Genomic DNA, 20,519 nt, shown 5'->3' with positions numbered 1-20,519 from the left:
TGATTTGAATGCATGTATTACAACCTTACGTGACCACCGTTTAGTTGAAAAATTGAGATATGATTATATTCCCTTATGCATATTTGTTTACTTATGTGATTATGGTTGATTTGGAAAATAGAGACTAACGGACAACGAGAAGGTTGTGTGGAAAAATAAATAGATGAAGACAGCAGCCTTATTGGATATCCTGAGAGATGGTAGACGGACCAGGTACATAGGAAACCCTACTGTGAAGGTTGTCTCATATCGGACGTGGTATAGAGACATGATAATTTAGCACTCATACCATACGGGGTATGGAAACAGCCTGCTTTACCCTCATACCGGACAGGGTATTGAGGTTTAATAATTTGGTACTCATACCGGACGGGGTATGGGGATGGTTTGTAATTGAGATTATTAAAGAAAATGATTCGCGTGTAGCGCGGAGATCCCTATGAACCCTCGTGGATACTAGTAAGCTGGTAAAAAATATGACAGTTATTGTTTGGTTTATTAACGATGTATATAGACTTATTATATGTGCTATATTACTGATTTTACATAAAATTATGCTGTATGATATTATTGTCTGCATATGTTATTTTCATGAATCCCACTGCGATAAGTGAACGGTAAATGGTCTTATTTTTAATAAATGTATTGATTTAAATTAAGTTCCCATTAGTGTTTTGATTTTATGCCAATATTTACTTATGTGTCAATGATATAGTGTGATATCATCACTGAGTTAGTGTAACTCATCCTTTACTTAACCATTTCAGATCATGAGGAACGGGTTCCAGAGCCCGATCCGCATGAACATTGCGAGTAAATGCTATATTTCTTTATTTTCCGTTTATTTCCTTATTCTTGTGTTTCTTTCAAAAGAGTGAATTTCATAACGTATTTGGTACTTTAAGTTATTTGTGTAAGTAATGTGAATCCTGAACATTTATTACGTTTTTGCAGTTTAATTATTTTTTATTTCATTTGTGTTCTTGTTATCTTATTGTTTCACCTTTGCGCGCGCCCCACATCCTTCAGTTTTGGATTAATGGATAATAGGCTGGCCTTGAGCTTGAGCTGGGCCATTCATGATTTGGGCTGGCAATTAAATAAAAGGAGTACCTTGGTTTTGGGTTTAATTCCAAAAGTGGGTTTCAGTAATTTATTTAGCGAAAGTAACATGGATTAAATTTATAATTAATAATAATTAAATAAAATTTTATCTCTCCTGATTTCTATATCTAATTTCGAACTTTAAACCTTTTTTCTGATTTCCCTAGTTTTTAATTGAAGGGATAAACATATATATATATACACACACACACACACAATTAAAATGTGATTATATGAGTTTTAATTAATTTCATTTTCTTCACAACCCAAGAAAGGTATTATCTGGATGTGGGTGGGTTTACAAAAGCAGGGAATTCAGAAAAAAAGGTACAGTAGCCTACTCTTCATAATAATTAACACCTATGTCAACTTTGGTCTGTCAAAAATTAATTAATTTTTTTGAAAACCAAGAAAAATTTAATTAAATTGCTAATTTTTCGCAAAGGAAAACCAGCTATTTTGTTATAAATAATAATAAAAGTCAACTAATCAATTGACTTTTATTTACTGAACCAGCTATACTGCACCATGAATTGAAGAAGAAACTTTCTGTGAAGAAAAATTCAGTTGGTTTCCCGGCGGCTCCCTCAGTCACCAAATCTCACAGATCTCGTATCAGATCCAGCTGTGTTCTTTTAGTTTATATCTCTTTTCGAGGTTGAAGGAAGGAGGAGAGAATTCAAATAAAATAATTTTAAAATAATATTTAATTTCATTTATTTTTCCAATCAATAAAAATTAAAATTTTTATTATTAATATTTAAATAAAATTATAAAGCTATTAAGTATTAAGACATTGTATTATAAAGATTTCCCTAATGAAGACAACGAAATGAGGTCACCATATCCTTAAACTTTTGCCACGAGGTCGTCACATCTTGCCATCACTTGATAATTACTATTTCAATTTTGGTGCGCTGTGATTATTATCAATAATTATATTATTTTATGATTATTATCCACAATTAATCTTGATTAAGATCCAATCATCCTCTTACTCGGCAACACGTGGAGTGTTTGAATGGTCATGATAGACATTCAAATCTTCATGCCTGTCATGATGTTTAATTTAATCTTATTAATTAATTATCCAAAGAGCACTACATGTTAGCTTTTGGTTAATACGACTAATTAACTTTATTTCATAAATCTAACTGATGACTTTTTAAATTTTAAATTAATAAAAAAATAATATATTATTTATATATTCGTACACTTTTTTCATGCGCTTATTATTTATATGTTACCACAATTTTCTTTATTCGTACATAAAATTTTTAAGTTAATAAGCGCACAAACTCAGCAGATATATAATTTTAATTCTAAGTTAATTTCATAATAATTGTTTTTATGATTAATTTCTTAACACATGATAAATTTTTTTATATGTGGTTATAAAATTAAAATATAACTGAATTTAATTTAACTATATACATAAACAAATTACATGATTAATTTTTTACATTTACTGGATTAAATTTTCTCTTTTGACATTTGTAAGAATAAAGTTTTCATTATCTATTTAATAAACTAAAATTTTTTATGTTGTGATTGATATTCATATATAAAGTAAATTAAATAATAATAAAATTCAATATTATATTTTAATTTATATAATAATATATATGATTTGCACTAAGACAATAACATAAATAAATAATTGATAAGTTAAAATTCATTAAATTTTGAATAGAAATTAGTACAAAGTTTGGAAATATATTATAACATTAAGTCTATAATATTTTGCCAAGTGTTTTTGGCATGTTAATCATGGTTTTACATGTGTTATATTTAACCTTATTATTTATTTTATTTGGTTAAATAAAATTTATTATTTGTTTTTACGTGGTCACTAATTGAACCATGCAATTATAAAGTATTATTAATGTATGATTATGGTGGACCGACCTTGATCTCCTGGCCTTGGGCGGTTTTACTTCGCTGGAGTTTTAGACACGTGTAGGATGAAAAATATTTTGATGGTTCTTTTAAAATTAAATATAAATTATTTTTGTACAATATTATATAATCATACATTCTAATATACGAACAAGATGATCTGATTACCAGATTTGATCAAATCAAATCACATTTAATTATTTTTAAATACAAACATTAACTCTTCGAATTCATTGCAGCATGATGAATTTTGAGTCCGAGTAGTATTTTTCACTTATGACAAATTGAAAGTTTAATTCGTATTTATAATTGTTGATATGTTTTGAAATTTTATAATATTTATTTATATTATAAAAAATGATTTACATAAATTTTATTTATATTTATATATTTTATAAAAATATTGCTTATAAAAAACTCTATTAATATATTTATAAATAGATTTACTAATTTTGTATTGTATTCTTATATTATATAATAATATTTTTTATTAATCCTGCATGTAGATATTTATATACTATCAAATTATGTAAAATTTTTATATATATATTTTTATATTTTTATTTTGATGTAATTATACATATTTCATATATTAATTTTGTCAAACAATAGTGATATTTAAATATATATATATATATATATATATAAGGAGGCAAATTCATTTGAAAATTGGCCTTTAAATTAAAGTCAATAATTTATTTCCCAAACTACCAATCAAATTTTGTCTACTCATTTAGTTTTTCCAAGATATAAATGATTGTGTATATGGAAAATAGAGAAAAGCACGGAAAAGTGTTTTGGTTGGTGTTGTAACCAGAAAATTCCATTAAAATATATAATTTCCATAAAAATATTTCATCAAATTGTTAAAATAATTTAGTTTGCAATTTAAAATATGACCAAAACTCACTATTGAAAAAACATTTTCCAACATCACAAAAATAAATTTTTATAAAAAATAAAATAAAGTGTCTGTAGCGAACAAATTTGAACATAATAAATATTAAATTAAATTTTCATTCATTTTTTTTTTTAAACTAAGAGTAGGGAATCTAAACACATTTTGAAAATATTTAATTTGGCATAGTCAAATTAGTTGAGAACAAATTAGAAAAAAAGAAGGAGAGTTAGAGAGATTCTAACTTTTAAAACAAGAGAAACCAAGATAGAAATAAAACTCGATCCAATAATTTAAAAAAAAAAAGGTTCGGTATGATTCATGTCGTAATAACTTTATAATACACAATTTGGCATTATATAATTTAATTATAATATTTTATAAAAAATTATATTTCTTATAGTAATATTTTGAATGAGGAGTATTAAGTTAAATACTAATTTTTGAAGTAGTCTATGATTAATTAATTCGTTAATAAAATAATTATTTAGTTATTATTAAATTTTTTAACCAATGATGATGCATTTTGTAAAATTAAAAGTATGAAAATTTTACCCTTTTAAAAATTTTAAATTAATTTAATTTAGATATATTTTGTATTTCTGATTATTATTATTAACAATCAAAATTATCGTGCTTTTTTCCAAGGCATCTTTATAGTTTTCCTTCTCATTATAAATGTTTATGAAGGAAATCTCCTCTTCCTCGTTAAAACCAAACCATGGCGTTTGGTCAAAATTGAAAACCACTGTTAACTTTAAATGCGAGCGGCGATCACCTGTTTCCCAACATTCAAGTTCCCAAACGAGTCGTTCCCTTATTCGCTCGTCTATTTTCTCTCTTCATCTTGGTGGGTGAGCTTTAAACGCGTGGATCACCGTTAAAATCTTAAATGGAAAACCGCGTAGGTCAGTGAGCGGGGCCCATATCCTACGTAAACATCGAGGTGGGTCCGCGTTTTGACCTTCGTGTCTCAAAATATTTTTTAATTAAATCAGACGGCGACTAAGGCTGCCCGGGTGATGCATACGTCACCGCCGGGTGATAAAGGACAGCATATTGAATATTTAAAAAGAAAAATAAAAAAGCCTAAACGGCGAGGAGAGAAAATCAGAAAACGAAAAAAACATTTTACTTCTAGAAAATAAAGAGGACAAAGATACGAAGCGAAAACCAGGCTTCTACCCAATCACAGTGGGCCAATGATAGCTCGCAACGTCATCGGGAAAGTAGCTGTTTCATTGCTCAAAGGAAGCGAGATACGACACCGTCTGGTAGATACTTTGACCGCGCAGCCTCGTGACTACGTGGCGCGTCAAGCTTCGTTCAAGTTAACACCTGCTTCGCACTGGATTTATCACCGACGCGTTGAGGATGACGAAAACAGGACACGTGGTCCTTTTTAATTAGTCCAGTTGATTAATTACTATGATCCGGTTTGCAGTCAATTCAATCCGGAAATATAAAGCACTCCTTAAAAGAACCATCGAAACGTATCATACATTCTCTCACTTGCTCTTTTTTTTTCTTTTTTTTTTTCTTTCTCTGTTCTCTCTCTAAAGGTTTTCTGCAGCCCTCTTTTCTTTTTCTATCCCATTTTGTAAGTTGTTCGGGTGTTTGGGTCCTGGTTTCTCCGAACAGCCGAGGAAAAGGAAAGAAAGAGGGGGAAAATTCTTTTGTAATTACTATGGGTTGCTTTGGTTGCTCTGGAAGTTCAAGCAATCAATCAGAGAACAGCAACAGTAGGAGGAAGAATAAGAGCAAAAAAAATATCGTCGGCAACAACAGTAATAGCCACAAACGCGATGATCAAACGCAACCTAGTTCAGGTTCTTTTTTTTTTTTTTTATTTTGATAAGATTTTGAAAATTTTTGAAACTACATGCGTTGTATTTGGTCTTTAATTTCATTTTCCTTTTCTCGAGCTTTCCCTCATTTCTTATGGGTTGTTCTCTGTGATATTTGTTCTTTCCCAGATTGATAAAGATGGATAAATTGATTTTTGTTGGGTTATTTTTTTTTTCTCTCTTTAGATTAAAAAATAAAGTCGCCTTTTTTCTTTTCTGAAATTTCTTTATTCGTGTTTATTTTTTCCTCAGTCTATTTTGGGTTAGTTTTTTGTTGGTTTTTGATTCTTGATAGTTTTCTTTATTGAAATTTACATTTTTCCATTTTCTATGCATTCACTTAATGTTCTGTTGTTTGGGTTCTCTCCCTGTCTCTCGCTCTCTTCAGTTTAATTTTAGGTCAAGCGGTGTTGATCTTCATCTTCTTTCTGAGTAAGTTATTAGAGAACTGGCAGCTTTGATTGTGTGAAATGGTAGTCAAATTACACCAATCATTAATCTTCCTACTTGATTAGACAGTATAGTTCCCTATGTAGTAATGCTTGTTTTGGTGTTTATATAGCTATTATGCCGTGTTTGTTTGCATGATGAGAAGGAAGCCAATCCGTAGTCCAAAAACCTGTCCTTTGAGGTTCTTTTTTGTCCGTGTATCTTCTTTGTTTGCTTTTAAATTTTGCATGATTGTAATCTTTTTTTGGAGACACTTTTTGTAAAAGTTATATTGAAGTAATTTTTTGGCCTTCCCTCCCCATGTGCATTATCTCTTATGTCTTTTTCTTTGTTCTTATTCCTTTTTTTATTTGTTTGTATGTGGATGTGTTACAGATACAATGAAAGTCAGTCCATATAGGAATGTAGATAAACAGGAGCTCTCTAAGGACGACCAATTGTCTTTAGATGTCAAGAATTTGAATTTGAAAGATGAGGTTTCTAAGGATGGTAAAAGCACTGGAAAGAGGGCAGAGACATTCACCTTTGAAGAGCTTGCTGCAGCAACAGGGAACTTTAGGTCAGATTGTTTTTTGGGAGAAGGAGGTTTTGGCAAGGTTTACAAGGGGCACCTGGAGAAAATCAACCAGGTTGGTTCGTGTGGTTCAGTTTTATTCTCAGATGTTATTTAAGATGAACTATCTATTGTCATGAGCTTCTCTGATGTCACTTGGGTCTGGAATTGATCACCTGAACTTAATGAGCTAAAGTTCAGTGCTTGTTCATTTTAATCTTTGATAACACAAGTTGGTGTTGAGGCTATATTTTTGTTATTATTGGTGGCTAGGTTGTTGCTATCAAGCAGCTTGACCGAAATGGACTCCAAGGGATCAGGGAATTCGTAGTTGAAGTATTGACGTTAAGTCTAGCTGACCATCCTAATCTTGTAAAATTGATTGGATTTTGCGCTGAGGGTGATCAGAGACTTTTGGTTTACGAGTACATGCCATTAGGATCCTTGGAAAACCATTTACATGGTATGTAAGTTTCTAATCAGTATTCCACCATTATCATTCTAATGATATATAATTGTATGGGTTTTTTAGTAGCATCTTTTACCATTATGCTGTTTATTTTTTTTAACATCTTTCTTTTCTTTGTTTGCTTTTATTGGTGTTAGATTTTCTACCTGGTAGGAAACCACTTGATTGGAATGCGAGGATGAAAATAGCAGCTGGTGCAGCAAGGGGCTTGGAGTATTTGCATGAAAAAATGAAGCCACCCGTTATATATCGTGATCTGAAATGCTCAAACATCTTGCTTGGTGAGGGATATCACCCAAAATTATCTGATTTTGGTTTGGCTAAAGTTGGCCCTAGTGGGGATAAGACGCATGTATCTACAAGGGTTATGGGCACATACGGGTATTGTGCACCGGACTATGCCATGACAGGTCAACTAACTTTTAAATCAGATATATATAGCTTTGGAGTTGTGCTTTTGGAACTCATTACTGGAAGGAAAGCAATTGATAATACAAGAGAGCATAAGGAGCAGAATCTGGTTGGATGGGTAAGAGTTCCTCTTATTCACTTCTTTTAGCTCTATATTTCTGTAATCTGAGTTTCCTCTAAATATCTTGTTGGAATGATTGCCAGGCATTGTAAAATCATGAGTATGTTTTCTCCCATTTTTTTCTTTTCAAGTTTATCGTACAGTTTAGATAACAATTATGTGAACATCTGTTGTAAACTAGCTAAGGTTTTGCACAATGTCGTCTCGCTGCGAAACATAGGGCAAGTCATCAAGTTTAGCTTCAATATGTTGAATACTTGTATCCCTTAGGGATAAATTTCTAATTCTTATCCAAGTAGGAATTAGAAAACCATCTTCATGAAATTGTAGGTTGGTTGGAAGTGATTCAACAAATTTTGATCCAATTCTATATAGTATGCATATTTAGTGAAAAGAATAGGACAAGAAATAAATCTAATGGACCACAATGCGCTACTTTTGATGCCTATCTTCTGTTTGTTGCCCCAAGTTTTGAGTTATAGTAATTGCAGGTTAAATCTTTCAGTTTTCTGCTTTGATACGTGTATATTGGCTTGTTTAGTCATAATTTGTCTCTAAAGAAAATCTTATATAAAAAATTAGTGTCTTTTTATCTGTTCTGGGAAAATGTAGTAGATATATTGGATTGGAAGTTAATCAAGAGGAGAATAATTATTATCCAAAGGTAGTTTATGAATAGAGTTTAATGTTTGATTGCAGGCCCGGCCCTTGTTCAAAGATCGAAGGAGTTTTTCACAAATGGTCGATCCATTGCTCCAAGGTCAATATCCCGTAAGAGGTTTATATCAAGCTCTGGCTATTTCTGCAATGTGTGTTCAGGAGCAGCCTAATATGCGGCCAGTAATCTCTGATGTAGTTATGGCTCTGAATTACCTCGCTTCGCAGAAATATGACCCACAAACTCATCCAGTCCAAAGCTCCAGAAGGAACCCGTCACATTCGGAAGCAAATAGGGCTGATGATAGAAGATTAGGTGCTAGTACAGGATCCCAGAGAAACTGAGGTCGATAAATTAGGAACAATAAAAGATGGTAAATACCTTTTTGCAGTGCCTGTTATCAATTCTTGTATCACAGGGGATAACAGGCGGATCTCATTCACAACCTCAATCTGACAAAATATAGGAAACTTCATCCTTTTCTTTTTCTTTCAAGAAAAAGAAGTTTCTTCTTTACCGATTGTTTCATCTTGCTGAAGTGGTAAAGTTGCAAACTGAAAGAAAGTTACACACGGTTGGTCGTTTGTAGGATCGGTAAAAAGGAGCAGGGAAAAGAAAAAGAAAAAAAGAAAACAGCTTCTTTTATTTGTTGCCATTTACTCTTTTCTTCCTCTTCTCAGCCTCCCATGGGTGTACATTTGAGCCTGGGGTCTTGTATGTAAGATGCTTCTGTCTAGGAAACTACATTCCTATAAATAATAGTTTAGCCACCATTTTCTAATCCATGAGCTTGTTGATGGTCTTGAAATTTGGATTTCTTTCAACACATTCTTAATCTGAAAAATAATGTTCTTGGTATGATCTTCATTTTGTGTTTTATGTTCTGATATGGGTGTTTTAAGGGTATTTGATTGCCTGGATTAGATATGGAATACAGGTCGGTTTAGTCTTCAGTTCTGGGAATGATCCTAACCTGATTTTGATCTTTATCGTGTTAAAGATAGTCTTGGTCTGAATTGAACAATCTGCCATGTCTAGCCAGAACAGGATCGTGGTTTTCTTTGGATCTGAATTCATAATCCAAAAGGGAAACATTCTGTTTGCTTTTGTTTACGTGTCGGGTTGAACCAGGTACGGGTACCAAAACCCAACCCAACCGGAGCATATAAGACCCATGAATCCGACCCTACGAAATTTTGAACGAGCAACTCATAGTGGGAGGGACGCAACAAAACGGCGTCGTTGGATTACTGTTTTTGCCACACTAATTTTCTTACCGAGGTTTGGTTGCACGCGCATTGCTTTCCCGCTCAAAAGTTGTTACAGAAGTCTTAAAAGAACGATCACATTCCTCCTCCATGACCAGAGAGGAGTCCACTTAATCTTAATACCATTTAGAAAAATAAATTAAATTAATTATAGATCTAATTAGTCTAATTAATATATATAGAGAGAGAGACACACATTTACAATTGTTAGAAAAGAAAGCACCAATAAAGCTAGAAAATCAAACTCCGGAACAAAATTCATTCTCTCTTCGAATCTCCAAGCTCAAATCGGGAACCAGAAGATTGTAACCGCCAACGGCGACAGAAAGGAGCAATATTCTTCGGCGATAATGGATTGGAATTTTGGTGAGTTTCCCCTCTATTCGGGGCAATCAGGGAGGAGGGAGATTCGACGTTGCCGCTTATTTCCGTTGGCAGAGAAGTGGTTGCACGCCATTCCTCTCACTGTGTTCCTCTGCTTCTCCGTTCTCTGGTTGTTCTCTCATCCAGGTATCGTTTCACTCGCACCAAACTTGTAACACTTGTTTTTCACTTTGTTTTTGTTGCACTTAATTGTCTCTTCAACGGCTGTTCTTGTTTTCTTATAATGTTGAACTGATTCTGTCATAAAATTCTTCTGCGAGTTGCATCGGTTCTTATTTTGACGTCGTTTCTAAATTTCTTATACTTTCATAGAGTAATTCGCTCTTCCTGCTCAAGTATTTGCCTCTTGAGATTATATGGGAAACGACTTACTACTGCCCGTGAGCTTGATGTTTTGTTTTGTTATTTTTCTTTTTCCTTAGAGAAGGTGATTTATAACAAGAAGTAATAAATTCATATTGTCAAAACATAATATAGAAGATAAATATAGATGCCAATTACAGCTTATTACGTATCATAAAGCATGAAATCATGGTTTCGAGTCTTTACTTACTAAATCTTTGCATCTACTTGTCCGGTCCTGTCCATGTTGTAGTTCTGTTTGAATGTGAAGAAAATGTTTTAAGTGTGGAAAATAAATTAAATTATTTTCTATCAGCTCAGGTTTTTCAAAAAGCTGGTTAGATTCGAGAACTAATTGATGCATTTTCTTTCATCACTTACTTCTTCGCGATTGTCCTCCATATATAGCCAGAATATAAGTGGATTTAGTTGTGCAGAACTGTCTTGATTGATCTCTAACTACCTTCTGTATGTTTCACTTTTGTCTGTAATCAGTAAATGTGGTGATTGAGGACGGCAGAATTGTGGCAATACATGAGATGGAAAAGCTGCTTGCTCTTAACAATACTCATGTTGAATTTGCGATTCTGGCATCCGATACATATTTGGTTGCATCTGTTCCGCAGAAGCTCACAAGGTATAATGAAACTGAAAGTTATAAGCTGAATAAAACTGATTAGGGAAGATTCATTTCTTCTGTATTGGAACTGTCTTGGAAGATCTTGCAGTGAAGAAGCAGTAGAATAGAAAATTAGTTTGCTTGAGATACTACTAAGAATCTAATATAAGATGAGGTGAAGAGCTTATGAAACTAAATTGTTTGTGGAGATAATTGTTGCTTGTCAATGTTTTCGTATGAAATTTACATAGAAAAGATAATTAGTTCTCTGGCTTCAAAATTTTGCTTCTATGGAACTTCTGCTTTAAACTAAGGCTATCAAAACTAGATTTTCTGAGTTCTGTTTCCGTTTATATGCTTGGCTTTCATTCTTCCTGTACTGCTCCCTGAATCTTGAAAAGCATAAGCAAAATCAAACAAAAGTATGGATCCTATTGCTGGACCAATTCACTGATCTCCCTGTCTCGGCAGTTTCCCACCCACAAGTACAGCGTAGAGTTGGTGTGTGATGGCATAACTCTGCAACAATCCCTCCTTGGCGACTGCAGAATAACAAAAATTATTATCAGTTATGCCGAGATAAATAGTGTTAAGAGTGTATACAAGAACAAAATTAGTGTATGTTATGCTGTTGAAGCAATTTCGACTTGATTACCTTCTGCCAACGAAGAGGATCTGGTCTCTTCAAGACTACTACAGACTTAATCCTTTCAGGGGAGTCCATTCTCCACCGGCAGTGAGGAATCCGGCGAGTTTTATCAAGGGAATAATATCCAATAGTCTGTTTCTTAGCCTTGTCATATCTAGCAGAGTTCAGATAGAAAATGAATGGTCTTTGACAAGGATGCCTTGCCACAGGCCTGGTGTTGATTGCATAGGTTATATAATCAGCTCTCAGTTGCCAGTTCAGGAATGTTCTTGAGGGCATCTCAAGCTCCCTAGGAGAGATCACTCCCCTTATAATTTGCACCACAAAGCCCCAGGATACTGAGATTGACCATAACCTGTCGGAGTCATAACAGATGGATTGTTGAATTAGGCTTGCTGAGTCGAACTCAGCAGATCCAAGTAAGTGCTGCAGTGATTTCAGCCGTGTCTTTCCAGGGAATATCGGCTGCACAACATCAATGTGATGAAGTGATACAAGTGGTGTCACTGGATGGGCCCCCAGGAGGCCTAATAGGTCACCATGTACATCATACTGCATCAATAATAGACATTAGATTCAATTTCAGCATAATAAGTTAGGAAGGAAAAGATTTCCACCTAAAACTCTGAATTTAGAGCTTGCTCTGCAAGTAAAATGCACTGGAATAGTTGAAGAATATCTATGATTAGACAAATTATCATTTTAAACATTAAACTTAAATTATGTTACAATTAGATTTTACTTTTTTTCTTCGTATAATTTGGTATTTGATTCAAAATTTTAAATCTTTTACGAAGTTTTTTCACATAGTAGAAGCTCTTATCTTGTTTGAGTGACTAAAAAAATTACTATAGACCTTCTATTAGGTATAAGATAGGGTTCAAAACTCAAAAAAGTTAATAAAAACATTTTCCACAATAATTTTAAATTATTAACGAAATTCTTATTTACAACTAATGTTAGCGCACTGTTTATATTATCTTTATTAGAATAAGTGATAGGTATGAGTTTAATTTCTGCTTTTGGGGGAACTGGGGTTACCACTTAGTGAAGGAAGTTGATAAGATTTATCTAGAATATGAAAAGACAAAAAAGAAAACAAAAAGTGAGGAAGATAAAAAGCCACTATTAAAATTTCTATATAAAACAGTGTCATAATTCATAATTTAAAGCAATAATTTTTCCCTCATAATTTACCTGATGAAAGCCAGGTTCTTTAGTGAGTGGCACGCCAAGCTCAGCCATGCAAGCCTGAATTCGATCATCACTCCCGAACAATGCCGGATATCTCTGTATGCACCGATCCTGCATCTTCTCCAACTCCTTGGCCAACGGGTAGCTAATGGCGAATCCGCCGCCACCAAACGCCATTGAATACGACAAGAAAATGTTCTGTACATGACTCTCCGAAGAGCACCCGACATAATAATACTGCGTATGATCATATTTGGACAGCACTCTCGCCACATTCTCCGGCACAAAAATGGTGTCATCGTCGCCCATCACGAACCACCTGACGTCCTTCATCCCCAGCCTCAGCGTCTCCGAAACCACCCGCGAAATCCTCAGAGCCGACCGGTCTCCCGTTCGGTGGGTGTACCTCAACTTGGAAGTATCGCTGGAGATCCTGATCTGCGGCAACTTCTCGTTTCTCTGTGTCCTGACTTTCCTGTCTACCCAAACCACCCCTCGGGTTTTCCCTGGCTTCCACCATGATTTTATATAGTGCTTCCTCGTGTCCCAGAAGATCGACGACGCCGCTATGCCGAAGACAATATGCTGGAGCGTCGTGTCCTGTTGCTTGATGGTTCTTCGACGGATAACAGGTTGGTATCTGTTGCTCTGTACTTGTTTGTTTTGTTCGTGTTCATGATCTCCATTGTCATGTTCGATGAAATGCGTGAGAGAGACTGGTGATGGAATTGATGATGAATTGGTGAACGACTGGAGATCGATACGACTGCGAGCAGAGGAAGAACAGGATTTGCGGTTTTGGTTTAAAAGGATATTTGAGGAGTAGACAATGTAGAGCAAGAACAAGATGACGAACAGCCATGGAAGTGGGCTTCTGACGATGGCTGTCTGTGAAATGCGTTGATGGATGTTGATCATACTCTTTTGCTTTGGTGTTAATTGCTTCTTTTCATCGTCTTCTAATATGGTTTTGCTGGTTTTGGTATTAACCATGGTTGATGATTCAGGGAAGGGAGGAAGAAGAAGGAACGGAGAGATTTGTTCTCTCTTTGGTGTTAATAACATTGGTGAGATTTGTTCGGATCAGAAGGAGGACAAAGAAGAGAGTATGTCTCTGTTCTGTCTTTACTTTCTTGCTGTCCTTGTTTGTGGCGTGTGTTTACTGTGGAATATTTACGGAGTTGAATGCGTGTTTTTTTTTTCTTAAAAAGGAAAAGCGATTTAAAAATCCTAATTAAAAGAGTATTAAACTCCACAATTTTACACATCAAGGCTATTTTTGGATTAAATTAAATTCATATGTGAAATTAATTTTGAAGTCTTTCTTTAGTTATCTAGGACATAATATAAGTTTCTTACAAAATGACAAAGTGAGCTTTTATATAAATTCTAATTTAAATCAAGATAATATAATTCAAATTTGCACCATCTCATGGTAACATAATATAATTAACAGCCACAAATTTTTTGTTTTAATTAAATAATTAATAGATATAATGTTTATTAGTTTATTTTATTTTATTGTGTTTTGTTTTATTTAATTTAGAATAAAAAATAAAATAAAATTGATGGAGAATTTAATTGAAAATAATTTTGGAGAAAATGGGTAAAAATTTAGGTTTTGCAAGTATTTTTGAAAGAAAAATCGGAAAACATAGTTCAAAACGTAATTTTAGAAAGTTTCGCTATGTCAGACACCCGTCAGTAGTCTTGACCAACTAGGACGCGTCAAGTGAAAAAGATGCTGACGCGGGAGGGCACGCGGGCAATTTTCGTTTTTGCGCTCACGGACAGCCTGGATGCGCTCCCTCCTAAATGCGATCGAACGATCGGATTCAAACGCGATCGGACGGCTTAGAGTGAATCGCGATGGACGATCCAGATTAGATCGCGATGAACGGTCCAGATTCATTCCCTATTTAATCGTGATCGGACGGTTCAAATCAAATGTGATTGACAGCTCAGATCAAAAGTGGATGGATATAAATAACTTTCATCCGCACCAAACCCTAACCCTAGTCGCAAGAACCCATCGCCGGAGAGTCGACCGTCGCCACCTGCTGCCGCACTGGAACCCTTTCCGATCGCCAAAAAAGGTAAACTTCCCATTTTACATGAAATTCAATTTTAAACTCACCTGCGACGAAATCAGAGCAAAAAGACCGGTGATCACAATTGACCGGAAAACACCGGCATAGTCCGGCGATGCCGCTACGGGGAATTTCACAAAACGCCTCCGATGAGACCATTTTTGATTCCTGTTTTGCGTAATCACTGTTTTCTTTTCTACAGGTTGAGGAAAGCAAAACACTCAACCGCAACGTGAGCCAGAGGAGCCGCCGCACTGGAGAGCCCCGCCGTCGGTGAGTTTTGATTTTTTGTATTTTTTCAGCCAATCGAGGTCCTTTGACGTGTTTTTTTATAGGGATCGATGCAAAATCGGCCGATCTGATGTGGATCTATGTCGTTGGCGGCGGCGCTGTCGCAGAAGCATTGCAGAGCCGCCGTGCCAAAATTCTAAAATTGGCCGAGTAGGACCTGAGACTAATTTTGGGTTTATTTGAAACATTTGTAGGTACTATTAGTGTGTTTCAGTTCTCGGAGAAAAACTCAGGGAACCTAGGGACCGCCTGTAGGTGCAGTAAACAGTTTAGCTTACCGTGAACGTTGTCTCATACCGGACGGGGTATGGAGACTTGATAATTTGGCATTCATACCGGATAAAGTATGGGGGACGACTCGCTTCACCCTCATACCATAAGGGGTATGTGGACGACCCATAATTGAGAATGATGAGGAAAGGGTTCACGTGTAGCGGATGCATCTTTATGAACCCCCATGGATACCAGCAGGCTGGTAAAAAGAGTGGTAGTTATTGTTGGATTTATTGATAATGGATATGGATTTATAATATGTACTATGATAGCTAATCATGCATGAAATATTGGTCTGTATGATATTATTGTTCTTACAGGTTGTTTTCATAAATTCCACTATGGTAAGTGAACGAGAAATGATTTTATGATTAATAAATGAATTTGCTAAATTTAATGCTCAATTAGTGGTTTTTCGATTTTATACCAATTTTTACTTCTGTGTCGGTGATATAGTGTGATATCGTTACTGAGCTAGTGTAGCTCATCCTTTAATTAACAATTTCAGATTAAGAGTATTAGGTTCCAGAGCCCGACCTGCAAGAAGATTGCGAGTAGATGCCAGATATTTTCTATTTTTCATTTGTTTCTTTATTTCTCGTATTTTTTTCAAAGAATTAATTCTATAAATCTATTTAGTACTTTTAAGTTATTGTGTAAGGAATGTAAAGTTTAACATTTTATTTCACTTCCGTACTTAAATTATTATATATTTTTTTTAGGTATTTCCGGGGTCGTTACAAAAAAAGTATTAAACTCCACAATTTTACACATCAAAGCTATTTTTGGATTAAATTAAATTCATATGTGAAATTAATTTTGAAGTCTTTCTTTAGTTATCTAGGACATAATACAAGTTTCTTACAAAATGACAAAGTGAGCTTTTATATAAATTCTAATTTAAATCAAGATAATATAATTTAAATTTGCACCATCTCATGGTAAAAATCAATATAAGTTTTTAAATAAGTTTTTATAAGTGAAAATTTTAAATTAGTTTTATGAATAAAGTTTATAAGTCCAAGCATAACTAGAAAAGTTTGAATTTATCGTTCGAGATACATTTGTAACGATAAAACGTTTATAGTTAAAAAGATAATAAATTTAAATTCTGGTAATAACAATATTTGTTGATATTCAACAATGAAATAACAACTAATAATTTAAATTAGTGAATGTGTTATATTTTTTCTAAAATTCAAAATGTCAAAATGTATTATATTTTTTTATTCTAATTTTCTGTCTGTTAAATATCATTTCTATTATATTTCTCTATTTGTTACATTTTTTTTTTAATTATTGAATGTCTCAATTGATGTATTTTATGATATAATTTGTTAGTTGATATAACATGTAAGTATAATCATTTCATAAAAAGTGATAAGAGCCAATCAAAATTGTCAATTAAGATACTAGTATTAAGAAATTACTAGTATAATAATATCTGTTGATGTTTTTCAACAAGATCATTTCTTGAATAAGGTCTAGGCATGGTTGTCTCCTCTGAGATATCACTAGTATAGTACCTTCTCTTATATGTTGACACATCTCGTCACATGAGCTTTTTGATATTGTGAATATCTTTGAATATATCAATTTTGATATTGTGAATATCTTTGAATATATCAATTTGCTGTTAGAATGGTTGTGTTTAGATATTCTATAAAATTAAATAAATTAAAATTATAATTGTAAAAAGGAATATCTTCTAAGATTAAACACAATAATAAAAAGGTAGTCAGACTATGTAATATTAAATTAGTTTCCAGATGTGACATCTAATTTGTCCTAGAGATTTTATACCTTAATTTAATGTAATCATGCGATCCTTTATATTTATAGTCTTAAAAGGTAGTATTTGTTAATTTAGTTATGACCAAAGAAGATAATGAATGAAATTAAAATTAAGCAAAAAGAGTGAAAAATTAAAAGTACACGACAAATCTTATATAGACTAAAGAATGTAAGTGAAAAGATTTCATTATCCTATAGTAATTCCTTACTGTATTTTCTAGTGTAATCCCATTTGAGATTGTTAGCATGACAAGATTGGTGATTCTGTGCTTATTTTACTTTAAAACTCATCTCAGCTGCTGCTACGCCGCTTTCTGTGGATACTGGACTCGGCTGTTCTATTAGAGCCCACCAACACCCAAATTGCAGAACAAGGACACCCAGAAGGTAAAAATAGTTCTCTTGTATTTTTGTTTTCTCATTATTTGAGTTAAAAAAAAAAAAAAAAAAAGAGAAATGGAAATTATAAAAAAAAAACTAGGAATTTTAGGATAAAATTATATAAAGGTTCTTAAGTAGGTATAACTAATCTGAATCCATAATTTCTTAAAAAAATAAAAATTTATTCATTATATATTTACTAATAACTTCAGTTGTTTAATAAAAATTTAAAAGACAGTTTAATATGTGCTTAAAATAATAAAAAACAACATCATAATATATGATTTTATGTAAGAAATATAAATAAAACTTATATGTTTAACTAATATGGTTAAAAAGCTGATAATGAAAATGTCACAAAAACATAAAATTTATTACAGTTTTTTCTTTGAACTTTTTTTTTTTTTTTATAATGATAAATTTATCATAAGACGTCCCTTTTTTTTTTTTTGAGAAAATGTAGATTAAGTTGTCACTAGACACACCCTTGATAATCCCTGTATATATATATATATATATATATAGTGAAGAGAATCCATATTTGTTTCCACCATTAATATTAATATTAATATTAATGTTAATGTGCATTAACAATCAAAATTTAATAAAAATATTTTTTTAAAGGACAGAAATTAAAATGATAAAAAATAGTGTAAATGTTAATTTTAATATTGTAAATAATAAATAAATTAATTTTAATATTTTAATATATATTCTTTTATTTTGTAATAAGACATTCGTCGACTTGATTTTATGTAAAATATTATTTTAATTAAAATTTATTAAAAAAACACTTTGCTTAAAAAAATAAAATAGAAAACTATGTTTATATTAACTTATTTTAATTAATTTATCATTTCAATTTTTATCTAAACTCAAAACATTAGTAGTAAGTTTTTATCCTTTCTATACACACTGATTCTTTTGCCGTCCCTCAGGGAAGATAGTTTTAAATTACCAAGTAGAGCGAATGGAGAAAACACTGGGTCCAGGTGAAAAGATTATTGGGCCATTTTACTAATGAATGGGCTTTGATGTTGAAGTCCTAAAGGATCCAGACTAATTAATTAAGGCATGAGAATTCTATATGATAGGAGAAGGCAATATGTAAAAGTGATTGGGATAACTCAAGATGGTAAAAAAAAACCTCAAGATATACATTTCCCCATTATAAATAATGGCAATGGGTCACCGTCTTAAACTTTAAAAACTGTCAAATCCGGTGGGTATAAGCACCTACTGCAATTAATTAATGGCCACAAAATATATTACTTGATGGGTTGACGGTATATTTTTATAGTTATTTTTTTGGCATATAAACAAGAAAATTTCTTCAACTCTACGCGGTACGAATGGGGAATTTCTTCTGCACACCCATATTAAAAATGCACGTCGTCTAAAATTTTACTTTCGAATTATGCATTTCTCCACCTCGTTCCTGTAAAAGAATCATCAAGAGAGTGATTTTTTTTTAAGGATAAGATCCGTAAGAAAGAAAGAAACAAACAAACAAAAAAAAAAGAAGAAGGTTATTTTACTAATGTGGAAATCAAACACGCATGAGGTGATGGGAATCCATATACCGATGAGTATGGATAAATATAGGAAGCAAGGCAAGAGATTTTTGGAACGGTTTGATGGTGGGTTCTACGAGAGAGAAAAAGGGCAATGCTTACAGGGCAACTGATGTGACCTCCAACAACAAACTAGTCATCCACAGGTGTATCATTCCAAACTTGCAAAAAGTTTCTTCACGTGGCTTTGCCCCTAATTGCTTCTTGGCGATTATACTCCCATCTTTATTTATTTATTTTAAAAAAAAAATTATATATTTCGGAAGTTTCCTTTGTGCGGGTAATTTCTGTTATCTTACTAAAAAAAATTAATGGAATTAGGACTTTCCAATCTAATCACTAATTTTTTAAAATCCAAATTTAAATTATTAATTTTGCACAACTTATTTTTTTTATTTATAAAAATTTAACAATCACATATATCTTTAATATATAATTAACATATAAAACTAATGTTAATGTCCTTTTTTTTTTTTTGGGACCGTAACAACATTTAGTATCAAATTCTAAAATCCTAGAATTTAATACTTCCACTTACCTAGGTTCGGTGACTTTCACAAGTAGGCATGCTCTTTTTATGATCGTTATTCTTTAGAATATATAGATACAAGCATCGGGAGTATAGGGCGACTGTAACGGTCACAAAAATTCAAAAGGAAATACACATAATAATCTGAGTGCGGAAGCGAAATAAAAAATTAAGGTTAACATCCCTTACACAATAACTTAAAAGTACTAAACAACATCACGGAATAAGTTCTCTGAAAAAAATACGAAAAATGAGAAAAATTAAGGAAACTATAAAGCATCTAACATCTACTCGCAGTCTTCTTGTAGATCGGGCTCGGGAACTAGGTTTTTCTTATCTGAAATGGTTAAATAAGGAATGAGCTACACTAACTTAGTAAAAATATCACACTATATCACCGTCACAGAAGTAAAAGTTGGTAGAAAATTAAAATAACCAATAGAGCAGTAGATTTAAACCAATATATTTATTTAAAATAAGACTATTTACTTTTTTTTTTTTTACTATCGGAAAATTGATGGAAACAAATTACAGAAGCAGTAATATCATACAGATCACAATTTCATGCATAATCAGTAACATAAAACATATCGTCAATCCGTATTCATTAACAATAACTGATTATCACTGTTTCTCATTTTTACCAGCCTACTAGTATTCATGGAGATCCCTGCTACACTTGAACCATTTCCCTTAACAATCTTAATTCTAAGGCCGTCCC

At 32.7% G+C, this 20,519-nt stretch overlaps 2 protein-coding genes and 1 long non-coding RNA gene across 5 annotated transcripts; 2 read left to right on the top strand and 1 right to left on the bottom strand.

Moving 5' to 3' along the window:
- Positions 1-5,403: 5,403 nt before the first annotated feature.
- On the top strand, positions 5,404-9,191 carry LOC110808587 (Protein kinase superfamily protein). Its single transcript, XM_022034120.2, has 5 exons — positions 5,404-5,730; positions 6,574-6,827; positions 7,025-7,214; positions 7,358-7,749; positions 8,452-9,191. The coding sequence occupies exons 1-5, from the start codon at positions 5,589-5,591 to the stop codon at positions 8,752-8,754; spliced, it is 1,281 nt and encodes a 426-aa protein (XP_021889812.1). The 5' UTR covers positions 5,404-5,588; the 3' UTR covers positions 8,755-9,191.
- A 1,876-nt stretch (positions 9,192-11,067) lies between these two features.
- LOC110808538 (transferring glycosyl group transferase (DUF604)) lies at positions 11,068-13,931 on the bottom strand. The gene is made up of 3 exons (XM_088214381.1): positions 12,870-13,931; positions 11,679-12,224; positions 11,068-11,565 (listed from the first exon to the last, which is right to left on the bottom strand). Exons 1-3 carry the CDS (start codon positions 13,929-13,931, stop codon positions 11,455-11,457), a joined length of 1,719 nt encoding a protein of 572 aa, XP_088070507.1. The 3' UTR covers positions 11,068-11,454.
- Positions 13,359-15,912, top strand: LOC148269008 (uncharacterized). Of its 3 annotated transcripts, none has more exons than XR_015817360.1 (3): positions 13,359-13,498; positions 13,874-13,972; positions 14,561-15,912. It is a non-coding gene; the product is annotated as an uncharacterized LOC148269008 (long non-coding RNA). The 3 variants fall into 3 exon arrangements; XR_015817359.1 differs by having other exon boundaries at positions 13,874-15,229; positions 15,292-15,912; XR_015817358.1 differs by having other exon boundaries at positions 13,874-15,912.
- The last annotated feature ends 4,607 nt before the right edge of the window (positions 15,913-20,519 follow it).

Source organism: Carica papaya, chromosome 2 (genome assembly GCF_054855325.1).
Source record: "Carica papaya isolate Zhongbai chromosome 2, ASM5485532v1, whole genome shotgun sequence".
Classification (NCBI taxonomy): domain Eukaryota; kingdom Viridiplantae; phylum Streptophyta; class Magnoliopsida; order Brassicales; family Caricaceae; genus Carica; species Carica papaya.
This window is presented reverse-complemented; position numbering and strand designations above follow the sequence as displayed.

Excerpts from the sequence above, each read along its gene's own strand:
- LOC110808587 (XM_022034120.2), top strand. The coding sequence starts at position 5,589 with ATGGGTTGCTTTGGTTGCTCTGGAAGTTCAAGCAATCAATCAGAGAAC. Across the intron at positions 6,828-7,024 it reads ACCTGGAGAAAATCAACCAG|GTTGTTGCTATCAAGCAGCT; the intron begins GTTGGTTCGTGT and ends ATTGGTGGCTAG. Across the intron at positions 7,750-8,451 it reads AGCAGAATCTGGTTGGATGG|GCCCGGCCCTTGTTCAAAGA; the intron begins GTAAGAGTTCCT and ends GTTTGATTGCAG.
- LOC110808538 (XM_088214381.1), bottom strand. The coding sequence starts at position 13,931 with ATGTTATTAACACCAAAGAGAGAACAAATCTCTCCGTTCCTTCTTCTT. Across the intron at positions 12,225-12,869 it reads AAGAACCTGGCTTTCATCAG|TATGATGTACATGGTGACCT; the intron begins GTAAATTATGAG and ends TTATTGATGCAG. Across the intron at positions 11,566-11,678 it reads ATCCTCTTCGTTGGCAGAAG|TCGCCAAGGAGGGATTGTTG; the intron begins GTAATCAAGTCG and ends GTTATTCTGCAG.